We start from the raw sequence: 18,827 nt of genomic DNA, 5'->3' as shown, positions 1-18,827 counted from the left end.
GAATGTTGTAAAGACGTTGTCATCTGTGTAAAAAAACAAAGCCAGTAACATGTATTTACATTCATGCAGCGGGCGAGCAGCATTTTGTTTCGCATCCAGCTGGACACACGCACGCACACAAAATGAAAAAGCAGAGAGAGGGAGAAAAAAAAAAACTGGGATCCTGGCGATGGTTTGTGTGTTGGAACAGGTGAAGAGTTGTCACTCCAGAATAGCCATTAGCAGCTCTCTGCAGCAGGCCTGCACTCGGCCGCAGCCAAACACAGCGCGACTCCACCAAAACAACAGCCCGATTTTGACGCCTTCCAACGTGCCGATTGAGAAAATGCAGAAGAATCGGCAATAAAAAACGGTATCAAACCGCTCAATACTAGACAGTTGGGTTGGGTGTGATTAAAAAAAAATAATAATAATAATTCTGAGTATGTAACAACAAAAACACGATTCATCCCCCAATTGTTCTAATGTAATGTGACCCCAGCATGGAAACAAATCAAATCCATTTCCAGTCAACTCCTCTCGCGGTCCATTTAAACGGCACACGAGCGCGCATGTGTACTTTAATGAGTCGTCGACATTATGCCTAATTATGTATTAGACTGTGTTGGAGGGCTTAACAAAAGCTTTTGAAAAGGGACAATTATGTTTGTTGCTTGGTTACGTCGTTAAAAATATAACAAATCAGTGCAGATTATAGTGGGCCAGTATGCACGTGTTCACCAAAATGGACAAAATTCAAGTCATTAAGAGGACGCGGAGATTAGGAAAAAAAAAAAAAAAAAAAGAACATTCTGATGAAAGACAAAATCAAAACATACAAAGTGTTGCTGGTGAAGAGTTTTTCCTGCCAGTCCTGCGACGGCTAATTTGTTTTCCGCCACTTGAACTGAAATTGAATTGAAAAAAAAGGACGGAGGGATTCTCATTTGAGTCCGAGTGAACTGGCGCGGGCGCTCATTCACCGTCTCATTCTATGGATTCAATGGCTTTGGACCGGCCCATTCAAGGACAGACGAGGGGGGGTGGGGGAAAAGAGCTGGCCCCGAGCAAAGAGGGCGGCGCCAAGTCGGAAGCATGGCGGCCGATCGGCTGTCAAAAAACTTTTATTTATTCGGCGAGACGCAACTAATGTGGCCAGTGTGCTGTGCACAATGAGCGCGGCGCGGCGGCTGCTGTTGATGCCGCTGCTGGTTGGCTGGCTCGGCTGGCGCGAGGGGAGGGCAGGGGAGGGGAGGCAAATATGAATGCAACAGATGGGATTTTAAAATTCAGCGTGGACTGTTCATCAAAACAGACAAAACAACAGGACATCTGTTTACCTGCTGGAGTGTCGGCGCTCCTCGCCGCTTCTTTGTCCCGCTGCGGCGCCCTGTCCTCGCTCTCGTCGGCGCAGGCCTCCCTGGGGCTGTAGTGGCGCGGCTTCATCAGCAGGGACTTCCTCTTGTTGACGGGCGCGCCCTGAACCCCGTCCTGGGCGCTCCGCTTACGAACCGATGACCCGTACGGGCTGCACGCAACCAGCCGTTAATATTGATTGTCAAGGCTGGCGCAGGGTGTCAAAACATTACCTGTTCGTCTCAACGATGAAATCTTCATTGGTCAGATCTGGGGGAAAATAAAAATTGAATCGGAATGATTTCAATCACATCATCATAAGTCAAGCTAGCCGGCATGCCAGCGTGCTTACTTCAAAATAAAAGCTTAAAAGCTGTCTTGGGGGCAGCATGGGAAGAAAGATGCGGACATTAGAAGCTTTTCATTCAGTCCCACGCGTCTTCTCTCTTCTGACAGCGCCGACAAACACCAGCTCAAATTGTTCAATCGATTTCAAGCATCAACGAGAATAATAATAATAATACAAATAATTTCCCTTTCACGCGTTTCACCAACTTACAGTCGGCCTCCACAATGGCCCTGAGCACTTGCATCATGACATTTCCAGTTTCGAGGTTTTCAATCACACGTCTCACATACAACACATGCGCACTCCTTAACTAATTCGAGTTGCGCTCCCAATTGACTGACGTTATTCCCGCCTGAGTAATCAAGCGGCAGCGGCAGCCAACAAGATGGCACAGACAATCCACTCTTAGTAAAGTTGGACTGTTGAACCTATAGCCCCAAATTATTGTGACGAGTGCACTGTGTGTGTGCAGCTCACCTGTGCCGCATGTTTTTACGATCTGCTCCTCGCCTTCAGAATCCATCTGGAAAAGAAAAAGTCCAAAAAGGATTCAGACCCCAACTGACGCTCTTAGTAAGAGTCATGATGCAATCGCATGAACAGTGAATATATAAAAAAAAATATATATATATATATAAACATTTAATTGATAATATTTTTTAGAAAAATGATCATTCGCTGGGTAAAAAGTAATTTAGTTTTTGGACTGATGTGTTTAAGAAAATAAAGTCACTTTTTTCAAAATAAAAATAAGTGAATTTCATTGCTGCCGACTTTTTGGCTCCAACTTGAACTCCTGTCTCCAAAACGTACAACTTCATTCCACTTTAACACCGTGGTGCAAATTTTCAAACAACACAACCACAAATGCACTTTCACTCAATATTTGCACCTGGTAAGAATCATAAAACCGAAGTAGAGTGTCACATGAGGGCCAGAATGTCAGAAAGCTGACCCAATAATGTTGCCTGAAGCTAAAATGTAATTCAACCCCCCCCCAAAAAAAAGTAAAAGTTGATGAAAGGTGGCGAAAATTGGATTACCCAAAATAATGACAAAACGCAGACAGCGCCTCCACTTGGGCCGTGCGTGTGCGTTTGGACCAAAATAGTGTCAAAAACCCATCCGCGTTGCTGGTGGCTCCCAAATAAAAGCTATTAAAGATAATTATTGCGGGCTGATGGCGGCGTATAGTGGTCACCAGCCAGCGAAAAGTGTGAGTCACAGGATGCGCTGTTACTTTTTTTTCCCTGGTAATGGCAAACATGACTCCTCTCTCTCGTTTGCTGTTGTGATTGAAGGCACTGACCTGTCATACATTTATAATAGGGGAGCAGGTGTGGCAGTGATGGACCTTAATTTCCTTTAATAAACCTTTTTATGTGGTGCACTCTTAATGCCACGCCGGGCCCTCGGAGGTCCTGCTCGTAATAGCTTCATTACTTTTGATTACCGCCGCCTATTGAGACAAACAACTCCCAAACACTATACATTAGCTGCTGTGAAGAAGAAAAAAAAAAAAAAAAAGAGAATGTACCTCGTTAGTTTGGAACAATTTTTGCACTCACACATATTTACTTCACATGCGCACACACAAATTTGGTCATGAAGTGAAAATGGCTTCGAATGTAGGCGTCCGTCGACGACAAAGATGATGTTGCCAGTGTTTGCTTTGTTGTGTATTTTAGAAAATACTTTTTCTTTTTTTTTTTTTTTTTACAAAAGTGTTCATGGATATGACTCGTGTGTATTATGGGATTTTTTGGTCAGGCTAAAATTGATATATATATATATATTATTATTTTTTTATTTCAATGCATATTTACAGCCATGAAATACATTTTTAAATTGTCATTATATAATAAAAAAAGGATTTGTCCTCTGACTATCTTGCAAATTTATCTGTAAACTCTTTTTCAAAGTATTGCACACTATATAAATATCAAATTATCGAAACGATCACACATGCTCCATAAAAACGATAACATAAAAGATATATAACAGGCTCTTCTGAATGAATTACAAGAATCTGTTTTGGTAGCATCTCTTTTCACGTTTAAAATGGCCACCATATTAGATGACTAAATTTGCCATGAGTTGGGAATATTCTGATCAAATTATTTCTTGTTTGTTTTATATCAAATATAATGGTGACAATGTTAAATGACAAGTTGACATTTCTGTGTGTTTTATGAAAATAATTTTGTCCTCCAAATCACCTTTGGAACAAACTATAAAATGAAGACATACACAAAATAATAATACACCTTAAGATGTTTAAAAACAAATGTCAAATTAAGACAACACAACAACGTGACTCGATAAAGTCTCAATAAAACCAACCGTTGAGAAAATCTACAAAGCATTTCTCATTTGTATCTTCTTTTACCTTTGATTGTTGTTTGGCGGACGCTGAGTTTGCAAAGATGCCAGCTTCACACTGTCCGGCCTTATCGACGACCCTGGTCTCGTCTCTCAGGAGCTCAGCGTGTGCTTCATTCCCTGCACGACAATCATGTCAACATCATAAACATGCAAGTCCAACCGTGCAATTTTATAACATTATTCTTAATTTTAGATGTGAATCTATACTTTGGTTGTATACAGTAAGGTGGGCGAAGGAGTCAATGGCGTGCACGTGTACAGGAACACGATGCAAATTGATTACTCGAGAGGGGATCCAATTGCTCGCTTCTAATTAATACAAAACATCCAAGAGGGAAAACATGCGGAGAGCACAATGCGTATATTCGGTCCTGCTCACTTCACAGATCTTATTATGGAATTATTTATTTATGTTAGCTTTGGGTGGAGGCGGGGGGGGAAAAACATCTTAATTATAGTGCACAGAGGGGAAAAATTTAGAGGGGTAAAAAGGGAGGGATGCAGGGAAGGAGGGAGGGAGGGAGGGAGGGGTATTATTTGCAGTGGCTTCATTAGCATATGAAAAAAGACTCATGACTATTTGAGTTGGTTCATCATCTGCTGAATCATATTTGCGCACCCCTCCCTGCCTCCCTCCCTCCCCCCTCCTGTATGGAGACAAATGACGCTCCTCCGAGGACACTTTGGGGGCCCCTCCCTCGGCGAGGGGGTCTCGCCGACCGATCTTCTCCGTGTTAATCTGGCTCCTCGCTGTCCTTGTGGGACCCCCAGCGCAAGCCCACCCCCTCCCCTGCCTTAACCCCATCTGCTAGCATTCCCAGCACAGAGGGGCGACCGGGCCGCGCCTGGGGAGGTGGGGCGGGGTGGGCGGGGAGTCCAGCGGCCATGAATAACCATGACCTCGCACCATTATCGCCACATCGGAGATGCTGGGAGAAAAAGTGAAACAGCGACGAGCGGCGATTGTGCTGTTTGATGCCGCTGTTTGCTATTATTATCATTATTATTATTACTATTATTATCACTGGAGTGTGCAGCTGGCGCCGATATCCACCGTTGACCTTGAGTTCGGCGGCCCGCGTATCCGAGCTCTCGCGGCGTAATTAACGCGCTCGCTATTGTGATGGAGTACAGCCGCGACTCCGAAATGTTTTTTTTTTTCTTTTTTCTTTCAGGCAAAGAGAGCAGCGACAGCGCCATGGGTTGTTTGCATTCAAATGCGATTAGACGAGAGTAAGATTTCCAAATGTCAGCGCGGCGACTGTCCGTGATGAGATTTTAATACAATTGCCGTGTGGAAACAGTGCTCAGGAGCCTCCTTCTCTTAACCTCTCTTCAGCGGTATCATGGTGAATTATAGGCAGGCGGCGGATGGGTGCTCTGTGCAAGGTCACTGTCTGCTATACGGCCCCTCAACCAAACCCCCCCCCCCCCCAACTTGTTTTTGTTTCCCCTTGGAGAAACGTAGCGAGCGTGAGGGGTTAAAAAACGGGGGGAATGGATTTAATTATGGAATGAATGGAATTATAATGCGCCCGCAGCAAGTTTTCCTCCTTATTTATTAAAGCAGCTGATGGGCCAGGTTTGATGAGCCACTTCTGGCATAATTGAGTCATCACACAAAGAGGCTTCCTCGCATTCAGAGTGGTTTTATCAGCGGCAAACAGACCTGATTACTGGCAATTACACTCTGATCTAGGGGAGGAAGGAGCAGAGGGAGGGGAAAAAAGAAGAAGGGCGCAAATGTGTAGAGGGTAACTTGTGTGTGTTTATAGTTTACCCCGGGAATAATTTTCACATTAATTTTACATGCTAAGTGTTTCTGTTTATGTGTAATAAAGGGCGAGAGATAGTTGCTTTTACTTTCATATTTCCTTGTAATGAATATTTGCCGACACGGGTGGCCTTGATCTCATTTGGCCCCAACGTCGCAGGAGTTTCAATTTGGATATGTCGCATTATCGTCTTTTTGGACGATTCCAGCTTTTTTTCTTTACACTCTCGACAAAATCAAAGAAATATTTTGCTTAGTGTTTGCCCAGTGCTGACGGTGATTGTCCTAACTGACCTGCACGGAAAACAGTGCTGACAATCGCAACAATCGGGTACATAAATCGGGTACACGCAAACTGATAATCAGCTCAAATTGAATTATAATTTGGCCTCCTTTTATTCAACTGGATGTGTCTAAATAAATATCTGGATCAATGATGCTGTGGTGCGACTCATTATTATTGTTAGCCATGTATTAATCTACACGCTAAAGAAAATAGTAAAGCATGACACATGATGTCAAATTATAGTTGTACTTTTTTTTTTCCCAGCAAATATATTTTACAAAAAGGTGAATTCAGTCGTTCAAGAAGACACTAAAATCGAAAGAGTCTACATTGAAGCGCCGGTTCTCAAGTAATGACAGATGGTCGCATATATTGGTTAAGCGCCGTATACGATTTCAAAGACAGATGGTCTTTGATATCAATTAGACATTAAAGGAAATCGTTTTCTAATCTAAAATGATGACATTTAATGCGATTCGTTACAATTCTCAAGCCGTTGCATCGGTAGTAATTACATTGACGCATTGATGGGCTATGTTTTGTTCCGTAACTCTAAAACAACACGGCTTTCTATATTTAGCACTTTCCGCACGATATGATGATATATGAAAGCCAAATCTAAAGTTTGCGTGACGGAAGCAAAAAAGGTCAACGGGCTGCAAAGTGATCTCACGCACTTTCTTTTTTTTTTTCTAACCGGCGGCCAAATTGGATTGAATGAACAAGTGATTGCTTTCGCCATTTTTCATTGACATGCAAATGGTTCGGTGGAGAGCTAATGAAGCGAGATTTAAATCAACTTTTGTTCACAGGGTATAAACAAGTTGTGTTTTTTTTTTTTTCGAGCGAGAGATCTACTCTGTCCTCATTGACATCTATCTCAACGATGCGTCTTGTTACGAAACCCTTAACTGAATATTATATCACAATATTTTACAATCATTTTTTTTTTTAAATAAAAAAAACTGTTTTGGACCACAACCAACCAATTGATCTTTCGAATCTTCGACTTGAAGGATTAGCTGTCATTTTTGTTTCAATCTAATTTGCGTAAATCAGCAGACTGGTCCAACAGAGTAGCCTCTTAGCTCTCACCCAAGTGTTTGTGCTTTCTGCCAAAGAGGACTTTCATATCATTTTTTTTTTGCTATCTTATCCCCACTCCGAGGCAGACCAACTTCAATAAGAGGCCGGCGCTCCCAGAATTCTTAGCAGACAATCAGGAGGCCGGCTGACTTCAATGAATTGTTACGATGGCATAACTACAGGGGAAACCAGTTAGCAAGCGGCCCAATGAAAGAGTCAGATGGTGACACCTTTGCCGTGGTGATTTTGGGCAATCTTGTCATGGCGTTCCAAAGTCAGTCCCTCTAAATTGAGTTCATCTGGAGCCGGACCACACGGGCGGCGCCGAGTCCAGAACCTTTCTTCTGACATCAGAGAGACAATGTGTTGACCACATTTACGCTGCTTTTAGTTCTCCTATCATATGAAGATCTGCTATTTTATTTGCTCATTTCAATCCAATTAATAAAATTAGTTTCTTCTCAGTGCATCAATAGCAGAGTGGATAGTGGCACCTTCTGCCAAGGCACTCTCAGGCTAGCTGCAATCTTTGAATGGTGTTGTGAACATGCTTCGCCTAATTTGGGGACAGGTGCTCGGGGAAAAAGAAGTTCCAGGCCTCCGGTGTAACAATGAGCTGAGTAATCCTGCCCAAGAAAGCTTCATTTTTTTTTTTTTTTAAGCATGAATGCCACCAGGTGGTCCCCAATTGGGAGCTGTTCCGCTTAATCCTTCCCCCCACACAAAAGGCAGGTCTCCTGTGCAAAAAGAAGAAAAGTTGACGTTGGACACGCTGCCTGCGAGAGGAGTCAGTGATTTCTAATCAGATTGCACTGAAGTGAACAGCTCGCATGGCAGCTGTAGTTTTCCCAGGGTTAATTACCTTTCACTGCGCTCTCTAAATGAGTCAGCTGTTCCTGTCATTAAACTCTCCCTCTCTCACCCTCTTTTTTGCTCTCTCACAGCGCTACGGTTGATGTATGTTTACGCCCTGAAAACTGACAATACCCCCAATCACAACCCCGCCCACTGACCTTTTACTCGATTAAGATTGGAACCATTGACCCACTTTACAAACGCACTTAATCCTCAAATAGCACTTTAGGCCTTTTGATTTATGTCGGCAAAAGTACATAAAAATTAGGTGGACCCCTTGTTAGAGCAAAAACGGAAAACACACACACACTTTAGGATTTGACTATGACGCAGTTAAAAGTTATATAGCGCTTCAAAGTTTAATACAACCCACCGGTTTATGTCTTTGTTTTTTTTTTTTTTTGGTCCGACACTTGACATACAACACGTTGGTCCTAAAATTGCAGGAAAAACAAGAAACACATTATTTCTACGTATTTCCAAAGCAAGTATGAGAGTGTTCTCCGAACCAAGGCCTTGACGACAGGGTCTTTTTTTTTCTATTCAACGTAGTAAATATATAAGTTCCAAGCACATTGGCATGCATGCATCCATCCAAGTGCAATGAATGTCGCAGACAGTGTCCACCAGTGACATTGTTGTTCTGTCATCAATTGGGAACGATCCGTCTGCTCATTGAGCCGAGTGGCTCAGAACATTTAGGGGGGGGTTGAAGTGAATTTTGCCACTACGCTAAAATCCCTTGGCCACCTGGATTACAAACTCTAGTCCTTTAACTCATGCCAGTGTAAATCCGTGTTAACTCGGATTTACCTCTGGCATATGAATTTGCAATCTGCGTAAGCTTTGTTTGGAATGAGTCGAACATAAGTATTTCACGCGGCAAAGGATGCCCAATGGTGAATTTGCTATTTTGTGTGTGGCATGCATGTCGAGATGTAGCTCAAATGTTGGAAAACAAAAGAAAGGACAAAAAAAAAAAAAAAGTTCGACTTCACTCATGGCACTTGTCAGTTTTGGAGTCTCGATGACATGGCAACGTCACCTCGGCGACGGCTACGAACTGATTCTTTCCTCCGACATTTTTTCCCTGTCGGTCGCCAAGAAACACAGAGCATAGGAGATCTTGATAAGAAGATCACGATAAAAACAAATATGGCAAGAGCAGCCAATATCCGAACCATCTCTCTCACGTACACACTTGTGGGCCTGCACGGTTAAGCCAGACTATTTTCTACTTAAAAGGTTAGCGGGGACGCTTTTTGGGCGAGTTTGATCCGTGCTTGCCAAAATCAGCAGATGGTCCATGAATATGATTATGGGCATCAATAAAAGGAGTAATCTTGAACAAAATGTAAATTTGACTTAAGTCCAGGCTTTACGATACACAATGGACTTGAACCCACTTCCCGGTGGTGATAAGCTAATGCAGCCGTCGCTGGCGCCAAAAAGCAACTACATGGCAGTGGCCGCTGGATCGATTCGAGTGCCGATACTATGAGATGGATACTTTTGATTTGTCGGATATAGGCCAGGTCTTGAATCCGTTTTCGTTGAATCTGTGACTTTGAGAGGTGGGACTGGACTGATCGCCGTTTTGTGATTTGTAGTCCTATCAATTACAAAAATCCATAAATCCAATGAAGGAGGTGATTTTTAATTGGTTTAATTGGAGAATCCAGAAAAGATGTGAAATTTTAGATTGTTTCCGAGGGAAAACTTTACACACTATGGTTATGGGGAAAAATAACCCAACTATTACAATAATGTTTAGTATATATGGAAAAAAAATATAATGATCTATTTTCTATTTAATCCAGTTAAAATTTGGCCAAAATCTATTTTGGTTTAAACGAATGAATAATCCAAAGAGGAAAAAAAGGTCATGAAAGACAGATTTGATGACATCACCATCTTCCTTACTAAAACGCATCGGTATCGATACCAGTCCTGTACACTTAGCATCAAGGCTCTTTTGATAATAAATCAACTAAAAGTAATATAAAAATGGTATATTTGGTAACCAAATCAAATAAAAATGAGCTTCTAAGGGGACAAATATAAGAAAACTGATTTAAAAAACAAAAAAACATATCCAAACACCTATAAAGACCAAAATGATTACAATCCTGCTTGACATAAACTCTACTTGCAGCGTGATCCGCTACTAAACTCAAAAGTTCAACTCAAATTCAAGACAACAACAACCAGCAGCAGCATGCAGCAATTCAATTGACAAACAAATTTGCTAGAAATAAGCAAAGCACACTTCCACTAAACACTTCCATCAAATCCCCTTCAAGTGAAAGCAACGTTTCTATTCTGAGCATCTCTCAAACGGACCCTCCCACCAATCGACTTCAGTGCCCGGGAGCCCGAACATCCCCAAGCTCAACTTACCCGTCTTTTTTTGCATCGGTTGAGGAGACATAGCACGAGGAGAGAGCAACGAGGTGGACTGGTCCACCACACTGCTAGGCGAGCGTGTGCATCTCGCCTGCGTGTGTGTCGGCGAGCGTGTCACCCGAAACGCCAAGCTTTTTTTTTTCTTTTTTTTTTAGCCTTTGTGTCATTCACTTAACAACCAATCTCATTAGTCGCTGTGCTACAATGGGCTGAATTATGTTCTGTGTAAATACACCACATGGTGCTCCTCAAGGAAAGGTCCTTTTGATCACACAGCCACAATTTCAGCCCAAAATGACAACAGACTGTTCCTGAAAAGAACAATTACTTTGGGGTGTGTCATTAACAAAGCACTTGCGAATGATAAGAGATTGGATGGGCAGAGACTCAGCTCAGAACTTTTGGTAATCATTAAAAAAAAAAAAAAAAGAGAGAGAGAGAGAGAGGGAGGGAGGGAGAATATTGTATTTGTGCTTCACTTCACTTTTGAGTTTAGAAAATGATGGCCGCAATTCGATATGTCCGACAAATGTTATCACAAGTTATTGTGATATGACATTGAGTCGGTTATGGTTTGCGGTCAGGACGAAGTCTCAGATTGATCCCAAATGTTTTAAATGCGGCATCCTCAAACATGCATTCTGTAAAAAAAAAATATCATACAGTATAAGGTCAAATGACTTGAATAAATGTTTTTGAAATTATATACTAAAATGTCGAGTCGACTTCTTGTGGCCAATGTTTGGTAAAGGAGAGGTGTTCATTTTTATTTATTTATTTTTTTAAAAAGTCTTGAATTTTGTTTCCTTTAAAAAAAATTGAACAGCATATGCAAAATATTATTATATAATACTGAACTAACTTTTAACGGTAACATTTTATGGTCAGTTGCAGTGGTCACATTTAACAAAAGCGAGGTATGAATTGGACTTAATATAAAAAAAACCCCCCATTTTGCTTCTTTAAACCCACTTGGTTATGAGGAAATAAGTCATACAAGACATGGAAAAAAAATATAGCACAATGTATGACATAATATGGTATTTAGTCCATATAGCCTACTCATGCCCGGTGGTCACATGACTTTATAAGTCATCTCGGATCGTTCTGCCTGAAAACGCTTACATTTAAAGAAAAAAAAAAATGTAACGAGTGTAAGCACTTGAAGTCATGACAGCTGTCCATAAACATCGGAGACGTGTCTATTGGCCAACTTGACCCTTGTTGGGAGCGAAAACAAATAGACGAAGAGAATGGCGCAGCCTGGGATTGGCGAGCCTGGTCACTGGAGATTTTCCAGACAAACGGTGCACCGGGGAAAGGGGCGAGAGGGGGAGGGGGGGAATAAAAAAGGACAGGCTCCGAATCTCATTTTAACAGACCGCACACAATCTGGGCTCCCACAGAACTATCTCTGCCTGACCGCTTTCTATTTATCCCTTATCAGTGTTTACCAACCGCTAGTTTTCTTTCATTCACACTGTGAGGCAGTTCTCTTACTATCAGTCAACAGCTGACACCGTGGAACGGCCTCAAAGGCGAGAGGAAGGGATCAAAACTAAACCAAAGCTGTTTAAACAATACAACAGAGGAAATAAATTCATAAATCCTAATTCTTCCCAGCCCACAAGGGTATAAGCAGATGCTTTATAGTTAGGCCAAGTGAGCCGGAGCGCAGCCAATGAGGTACGCCACCGTCAAGGTACATTGGGATGTATATTTAGGCCCGGAAAAAAGTAAGGCCGTGCAGCAATGGCAAATATGGATTTCATTTTTTTTTGTTTTTCCATGTCACTCAAAAAGCTCATTTCCTTGCATGTCATTTTGCATCATGGTATAGTGTGGGAGGATCATTTTTTTTTCTCGTTATTTTGTATACGCCATGTCACTCGAAAAGTAAATTTTCTTGCAAGTAATTTTGCATAATCATATATATATATATATATATATATATATATGAATGAGATGTTACCTTCAAATTTATTTTAATTAATTAACAACAGATGATTGCACTGCTGCCCACTGTCTCGACAATGAAATTCCAGATACATCAGTAATATACAGCAGTGAACACGATATCACAGAAAATAGCACAGGCCTAAAAACCTGGTCCTGACATTAATTAAAGAAAAGAAATACACTAGGATAACACTATCGGCTTGTTTTGTTTGCTCATCTCTCCCCTCCCCCTCCCCCACGGGTGCCACCATGCAAACAACTCTTTCTGTGGAATACTGATCAAAAGTTAAGTCATTAATTACATTTATCCTTTGGCCAGCTGCTCAACAGCAGATGGATCATTTCTGAGACCTCGTTGAATTAAATCCACATAATTCATTTTCCTGGATTAACTGAGTGAAGTTGGAGTGGTGGCGATGGCTGCTTGACAACGCTTTGTTGGGACAGGTAACAAAACACAATGTCCTTTGATCATTTCATTAGGTTTGCATAGAGTCCAATAAAAGGGGGAAATCTTCACGGCGATATTTTTAGGAGGCCGTAAAAGTGTCGGATTGGGTTTATTCGCGGCCTTGTTATTTTGACTGGATGGCAGCAGGGTACCATGGACAGCTCCTGCAGGCGAGCGCAGGTCACATGGATGCGTTGGTTAGCAACCGACCCGCCTGCACTTTAAAGAGCAGGCGGGGGGATGGGAAGGGGTCCAGGGAGGAATAATCACTCTTTTATTACTACGACTACTACTACACACACACACGTAAACAACACATTTTCATAAAAGACTAGGAACTTTTCTCGGAATCTCCAGTACACGTCAACATTGAGGAACACCATGTCGACTCGCCCGATGTACTTTTTTTTTTGTATTTGTATTCCGCAACACAAAAGTAATACATCTCTATGCAGTCAATCATAAATGAAAATCCAATTGGGATTTATAGAGTTCTGTGTCACAGAAATCAAGCTACACATTAAAACATTATTACTTTATAAAATTGAAAAGAATACTTTAGAATGAATTTATCCCTGATTCAAATATCGTAAAGTACTGTTTCCTTTCAAAATAAATAGCTGGCATCACATTTTGTAATCACCCATGCGGATATCTGGCGTCCTGAATGCGCCTCACGTCTCTTATCTGGTAAATGATGAACTTTTTTCAAACGGGATCCGTCCTGCTAAACCAATAGTTGCTCCAGAGACTCTCAAGTGCTTTGCTGGCTTTCGAAGTACGCCCACGTGCGACGCCATAGTGTTACTTTTGGCAAACCTTCACCACAAGTCCCGACTAGAAGGCTATGATCCTGATGAATTGTGGAGACAACATGAAAACACAAGTTTGGAAGTCTTGGACGGGGATGATGCGATCCAAAAAAAAAAAAAAAAAGGGAGAAAATGGCGTAGTTGAAATAGAATACAGAGTCAATGTTGAAGTGCGGCAGCGGGGCTCAGTGGTCTTGTATGTACAGCTGTCACTGTCAAAGCCACAGGCGAGCCGCGACAATGCTTTTGTCTGTGCGCACAATACCGACATGTGTTCCTCTAAGACAAGCTTACTCAGTAACAAATCGGCAAATTTTAATCTACACCATCTCATGCTATCCGGACTACCCCCCCCAAAAAAATATGGGTCACAAAACACTTTGAGCTGTTTAATCTCCCCTCAAACTGTCTAAAACCTGCGCTGTCTTTCCAGCAAAAAAAAAAAAACTCCAACATCATGGCACACAATCGCACACACAATCTCAACAAGTTTGGCAATCTGAAAAGGCTTCAGCGTTGCGACGCCCAACGTTCTCGGCAAAACTACAAGGTAAGGGAGGCGAGAAGAATTTTGAAACCAACCTAAACGCTGCGATCCCCAAAAGTTTGATTTCCTCGCAGTGATGCTGGTGCCGGTGGTGTGGATGGTGTTGGTGGTGGCGGCTGGCGCTGGTGCTGTGGCTTTGAAAGGTAGTCCCCGGGAATATGACATACTGCGCCTTTGACAGCCTCGAGATAAGCACCTGCGCTCGGGTCTCTTTTTACGTCACACCTCCCCATTCACAGCCCTTCAACATGATGCACATTTGCACATCAACAGCCGTCCCCCCCCCCCCCCCCTTCCTCCGACCCAGCTTTCCCCCCGCCTCGGAGCACCCCCCCTCCATCCTCCTCCTCCTCGTTCGACTCCCACAGCCACACACATTCACACACAAAACACACACACAGGCGCACAAGAAGGCAGATGCACGAGCGCTCTCCAGCAGCCGATTTGTACGGAAAAAAGGTTTCACTTAAGACTTTTTTTTACTAATTTACTAATTTAATTTGACTAATTTATATCTGTTTGTATTTCTCATATATGGGAACAAAGGAATATTTAATTTAATCACGATTTGTGAAAAATTTATGTAATATTTATTTTACTAATTTATCTACATTTAAAGGCGAAAAAAAACTTTTTCCAACTCGCTCACGCAAAAGTGCACCTGAATATCACATTTGTGCAAAAAAAAAAAAGCTATCACTCAAGACTAGAGCAGAACAATTTTGAAAATAATCTAATTGCAATATTTATTCCTCAATTGCATCTTTTTAAGCAATAAACGTGTACCCCTAGAGGTTCGTGAGCACATTACAGCCAGTCATTTATTTCACAGATCAATCACCAATCACAACAGCCACAACTGGAGCTGCTCAGAGAAGCCTTTTTATTTTATTTACCATGTAGCTCTCCAAAACAAAACCCAACACACCACGCGACAAGCTAGCATTTAAAATTTGTTTTTGCTAGTTTGTTTGCCTGGGCTCATTTGCCGTGATATTTAACGAGAGGGAAAAAAAACTTTCCCCGGCTTTGTCATAAGACCAAGGCATATGCCCTCCCAACCTCCTCATACATCACTCATCATGCAAATGAGAGGGAATGTCACTCCTCAGCAGCAGATGGCCAGGGATGATAACAATGGCTCAACGGACCAGTTTCAATGTCTGCGACTTTATCGCTACGGCAACAACAAAAATAGACGATATGAAATCCTTGTCCGTTAATTTGATTTCACCCCCCCCCCCCACTCCCCACCTCCTGTTCTCCTTCTTTTTAAATGTCTCTACCTGTCAGTCTGTTTCATTTCTTCCACGTCATTTAAATGTAAAAGGCCGGCCTATCAGAAAAGGCAACCTGGAAATGATTCGGGGTGATTACCATTGACTGCCGCCTAGCCCCCCGATATTCAAGTGACTGGGTGTAATTCCTCCCTGCAGGCCATGCTCGCCTTTCCTTACGATTAATAAAAGAGAGTCCTGAGAAATCACCCCTCCCACCTCACATCCTGCACACCCAGCTAAAGTGATGTCACCCCTGTCGTCCTGCTGACTCCTGTTCATACAAGCCCCCGTGGCGGAGAGTAAACAGTGGCAGCGTTTAGCAAACACGGCCAGATTACAATGACAAAAGGCAACCACACTTCTGGGTGGAGCCTGAGGGCAGTGGGGGAGGGTGACTGTGCCTGGAAAAAAAAAAAAAAGCGCCCCCCACCCCTCTTTTCCTTTCACCCAGCTGATGGAAGAGGCCACCCAAACATGCTTAGCACCCCCCCACGCTCATTGCATGCTTGAATCTCAAGGGAACCAACGTGAGAAGACAATATGGAGTCATAATATATTTCCACTTGTTTTCTCCACGCGGCAATACGATTGTTACTTAAAGGCCTGGCGGTTGATCGGCATCTTGGTTAATGGCTCATTTGAAAGTCTAATGCCCAACTGTCCTCCGGAGCCACTCAGCCAGGGGAGATGCACAAAAGGGCAAAAAGAGGAAAAAGAAGAAAGAGGAACCGGCGTCGGAGGAAAAGCGACATCTATCCAAAGCGTCTTATCAAACGACAATGACAACAAATTGGGATTATATCTACTTGTGTTAACGCAAAATGTAATATTCTCCTTTTTGCTCCAAACATCTGTTCTCATGTTTGGGGTTGGGCTGAACTGTTTTGAAAAATAAAAGAATTGTGATTTAATATGTGATTTTGTTTTTCCCCCCCAATGTTCTCATGCATCGTAACAAACACAATAAATTAATCAATATCGCAATAAACTATATCAGATTTATCATACAGAATTAAAGCCAAATGAATTAATTTAGTCGCTTCAATCAGAGTTGTCGATTTCTATCAGCACGATCAGAAAATAAAATCTCTTTGCAAAACCTAAACTACTGTTTTGTTGAGCTGTTTAAAAAAAAGTCGGCTGATGGAGGAGTGGGTTGGACAAAATTACATGTCAAACAAGGGTTCGCGTTTTTGAAAGTGCTGCCTCGTATTTGTAGAAAGTGTTTGATTGCATTTAGAAAGGTATTACAATGGGTCACATGTGTGTCTAAAAGCTTTTTGCATTCTGCTGCAAATGATGCAAGCCGAGTGAAGTGTCGCAACACCCCGTTGTTTTGGAGCACCGTACCTTCCTGGCGCAAAACAAAACCTACACAAACATGTCAGCCTCACTTCTTCTAATGCACTGCCGGGTCACCGTGTCAGCGCTGGAACTTCGCTCGCTCGCTCGCTCGCTCGGCGGCACAGCACATCGCACCCGGCAATTTCCACAAAACAATGCGGCTAATGTCATGTGGCAGCCCAAACAAAGAGTACTTAGGGCCATTGAATTGCGCAGACGTGTCCAAAATCTATATTCCAATGAGCCTTCAATGCTGAAGAATGTATGGAAATAAACTTGCAACAACAGCAGATAAAACGGCAGAGCGCTTTCATATCTCAAATCATCTTTCCCTGTTGAAATGAATGCAAATGGCATTAATCCGTTCCGGCGACAGCAACTGGCGATGTTTTTCTATTTAAAGAAGATTGTATCAATGTTTCAAAGTGCTTTTTATATTCGATATTCAGAGAAGTGGTCATTTGCAAAACGGATGTCGGCTCACTTCTTCAGCGACTTCGCAAAAGTCTACGGCAAAACTAATTTCGTGTGGCAGCCCGTACACTCGAACAAAGCGCATTTCCACGGCTGCGTTGAATGGTGACAATGAGTACAAAATCTATATTAAACTGTGCTTAATCTCAGACGTCAATGCTGGCGCTAATGTGACACAAACGCATCTTTCTCGGTGGTCTTCAAGCCTCATTGTTGCCACTCTTCATGCCGCCTGTTCGCCACGGAAAGTGACATAAAAGGACTGAATTAATTCTTTAAAAAAAAACACAACATGTATTTGCATATGCAAATAGAAGGACGCCAACATAAATACATGTTGATATGGCTGCAGGACACACACATACACGCACACAACTATATCTTTATGTTAATGTCAGTTGGAAAAAGAGATATTCTTCAGTAGTTCTTTTTTTTTTCTTCCACGGGGATCACCACACTGCGTGTCTCACTTAAAAGCTAACGATGAGATTACGTCCCAGCAGTCCCCTTCGGGCCCGTTCATGTGTGACCGGCAGCAACCTTGCGGTATGTTGATCCTGTGTCGTTTGAACACACTTCCACAACTCATTTAGTGCCATTGACGGTTATAGACGAAGATATTAACTGGGTTGGCAGTGAAGGAGTTAAAAGACACGTTTGCTTTTTTTTATTGTGCAATTGGAACATAATAAGATCGCCCAAACTTTCCTCTAAAAACATTTACAAAGTTTGTCCTAAAAAAAGAATGATCAGAGTGCAAATTGAGGCAGTGCCCCATCAGCTTCAGTAGATGGCACTGTTTTGTAAATCCAACTCTCTCGTGTAAATCTATATTTCTCTTAGGCTTTTAGGCTCCTGATGTCAGTGCACGATTTAAATTCTGCCTAGCAACAGGTGGCGTGATGACATTTTTGTGGGACGTCTTATGTGCATTTTGGGTTATTGCTTTAAAAAGCTGCATTTTAATAATAATTAAAAAAAAACAATAGTCATCAGGGATGCTAATTTGCTGATGCTAATCCAAAACATCTTTCACCAATCGGTCTGCGCTGCCCTCAAACGCTCACACGAGACAAATCAGCGCCTGAGCGGTCAGTCGTGGCAACGCCTGGCGCTTTGCGGTTCACAGGCCAGCGACTCATTGTCACTGGGCGACGACGTGCGCATCGGCCGGCCGGCGTCTCTGGGGGTCTCGGCCCATCTCTTTCTACTCAGGCGGGAGCACAATGAAAGCAGACACGCCTCTTAAAGGCCAGATAGCAGCTTAGATGTTGGGCCAAAAAAACGCGAGCGGGGGAGACAATGGTAACAGGTGTGTATTAATGTGCACGCGGGTAATGACCTTGCTGGCCGTAATCGTGTGTCTAGACACAAAAGTGATGGCGAGGCTTTGCCGTCGCCTCTCGCGTGTCCCGCGAGTGCTCGAAAATTGCAATTGTGATACGAATAAAACCAACTGTCATAAATATGGTTAAACCCAAGTA

The 18,827-nt window shown here is 42.5% G+C and overlaps 1 protein-coding gene across 1 annotated transcript in view; it reads right to left on the bottom strand.

The window, feature by feature from the left end:
* The window catches only part of st18 (ST18 C2H2C-type zinc finger transcription factor), a 30,337-nt gene extending 15,924 nt beyond the window's left edge, over nucleotides 1-14,413 (bottom strand). Inside the window, exons 1-5 of the mRNA XM_061295556.1 lie at nucleotides 14,281-14,413; nucleotides 4,074-4,186; nucleotides 2,162-2,207; nucleotides 1,569-1,605; nucleotides 1,320-1,507 (exon numbers count right to left, since the gene is read on the bottom strand). Coding sequence (XP_061151540.1) covers nucleotides 1,320-1,507; nucleotides 1,569-1,605; nucleotides 2,162-2,207; nucleotides 4,074-4,186; nucleotides 14,281-14,410 — 514 coding nt within the window. The 5' untranslated portion in view covers nucleotides 14,411-14,413. The remainder of the gene's footprint in view (nucleotides 1-1,319; nucleotides 1,508-1,568; nucleotides 1,606-2,161; nucleotides 2,208-4,073; nucleotides 4,187-14,280) is intronic.
* Nucleotides 14,414-18,827: the final 4,414 nt, after the last annotated feature.

Source organism: Syngnathus typhle, linkage group LG13 (genome assembly GCF_033458585.1).
Source record: "Syngnathus typhle isolate RoL2023-S1 ecotype Sweden linkage group LG13, RoL_Styp_1.0, whole genome shotgun sequence".
NCBI lineage: Eukaryota > Metazoa > Chordata > Actinopteri > Syngnathiformes > Syngnathidae > Syngnathus > Syngnathus typhle.
Note: the sequence above shows the minus strand (reverse complement) of the source record. Positions and strands in the feature narration are given on the sequence as shown.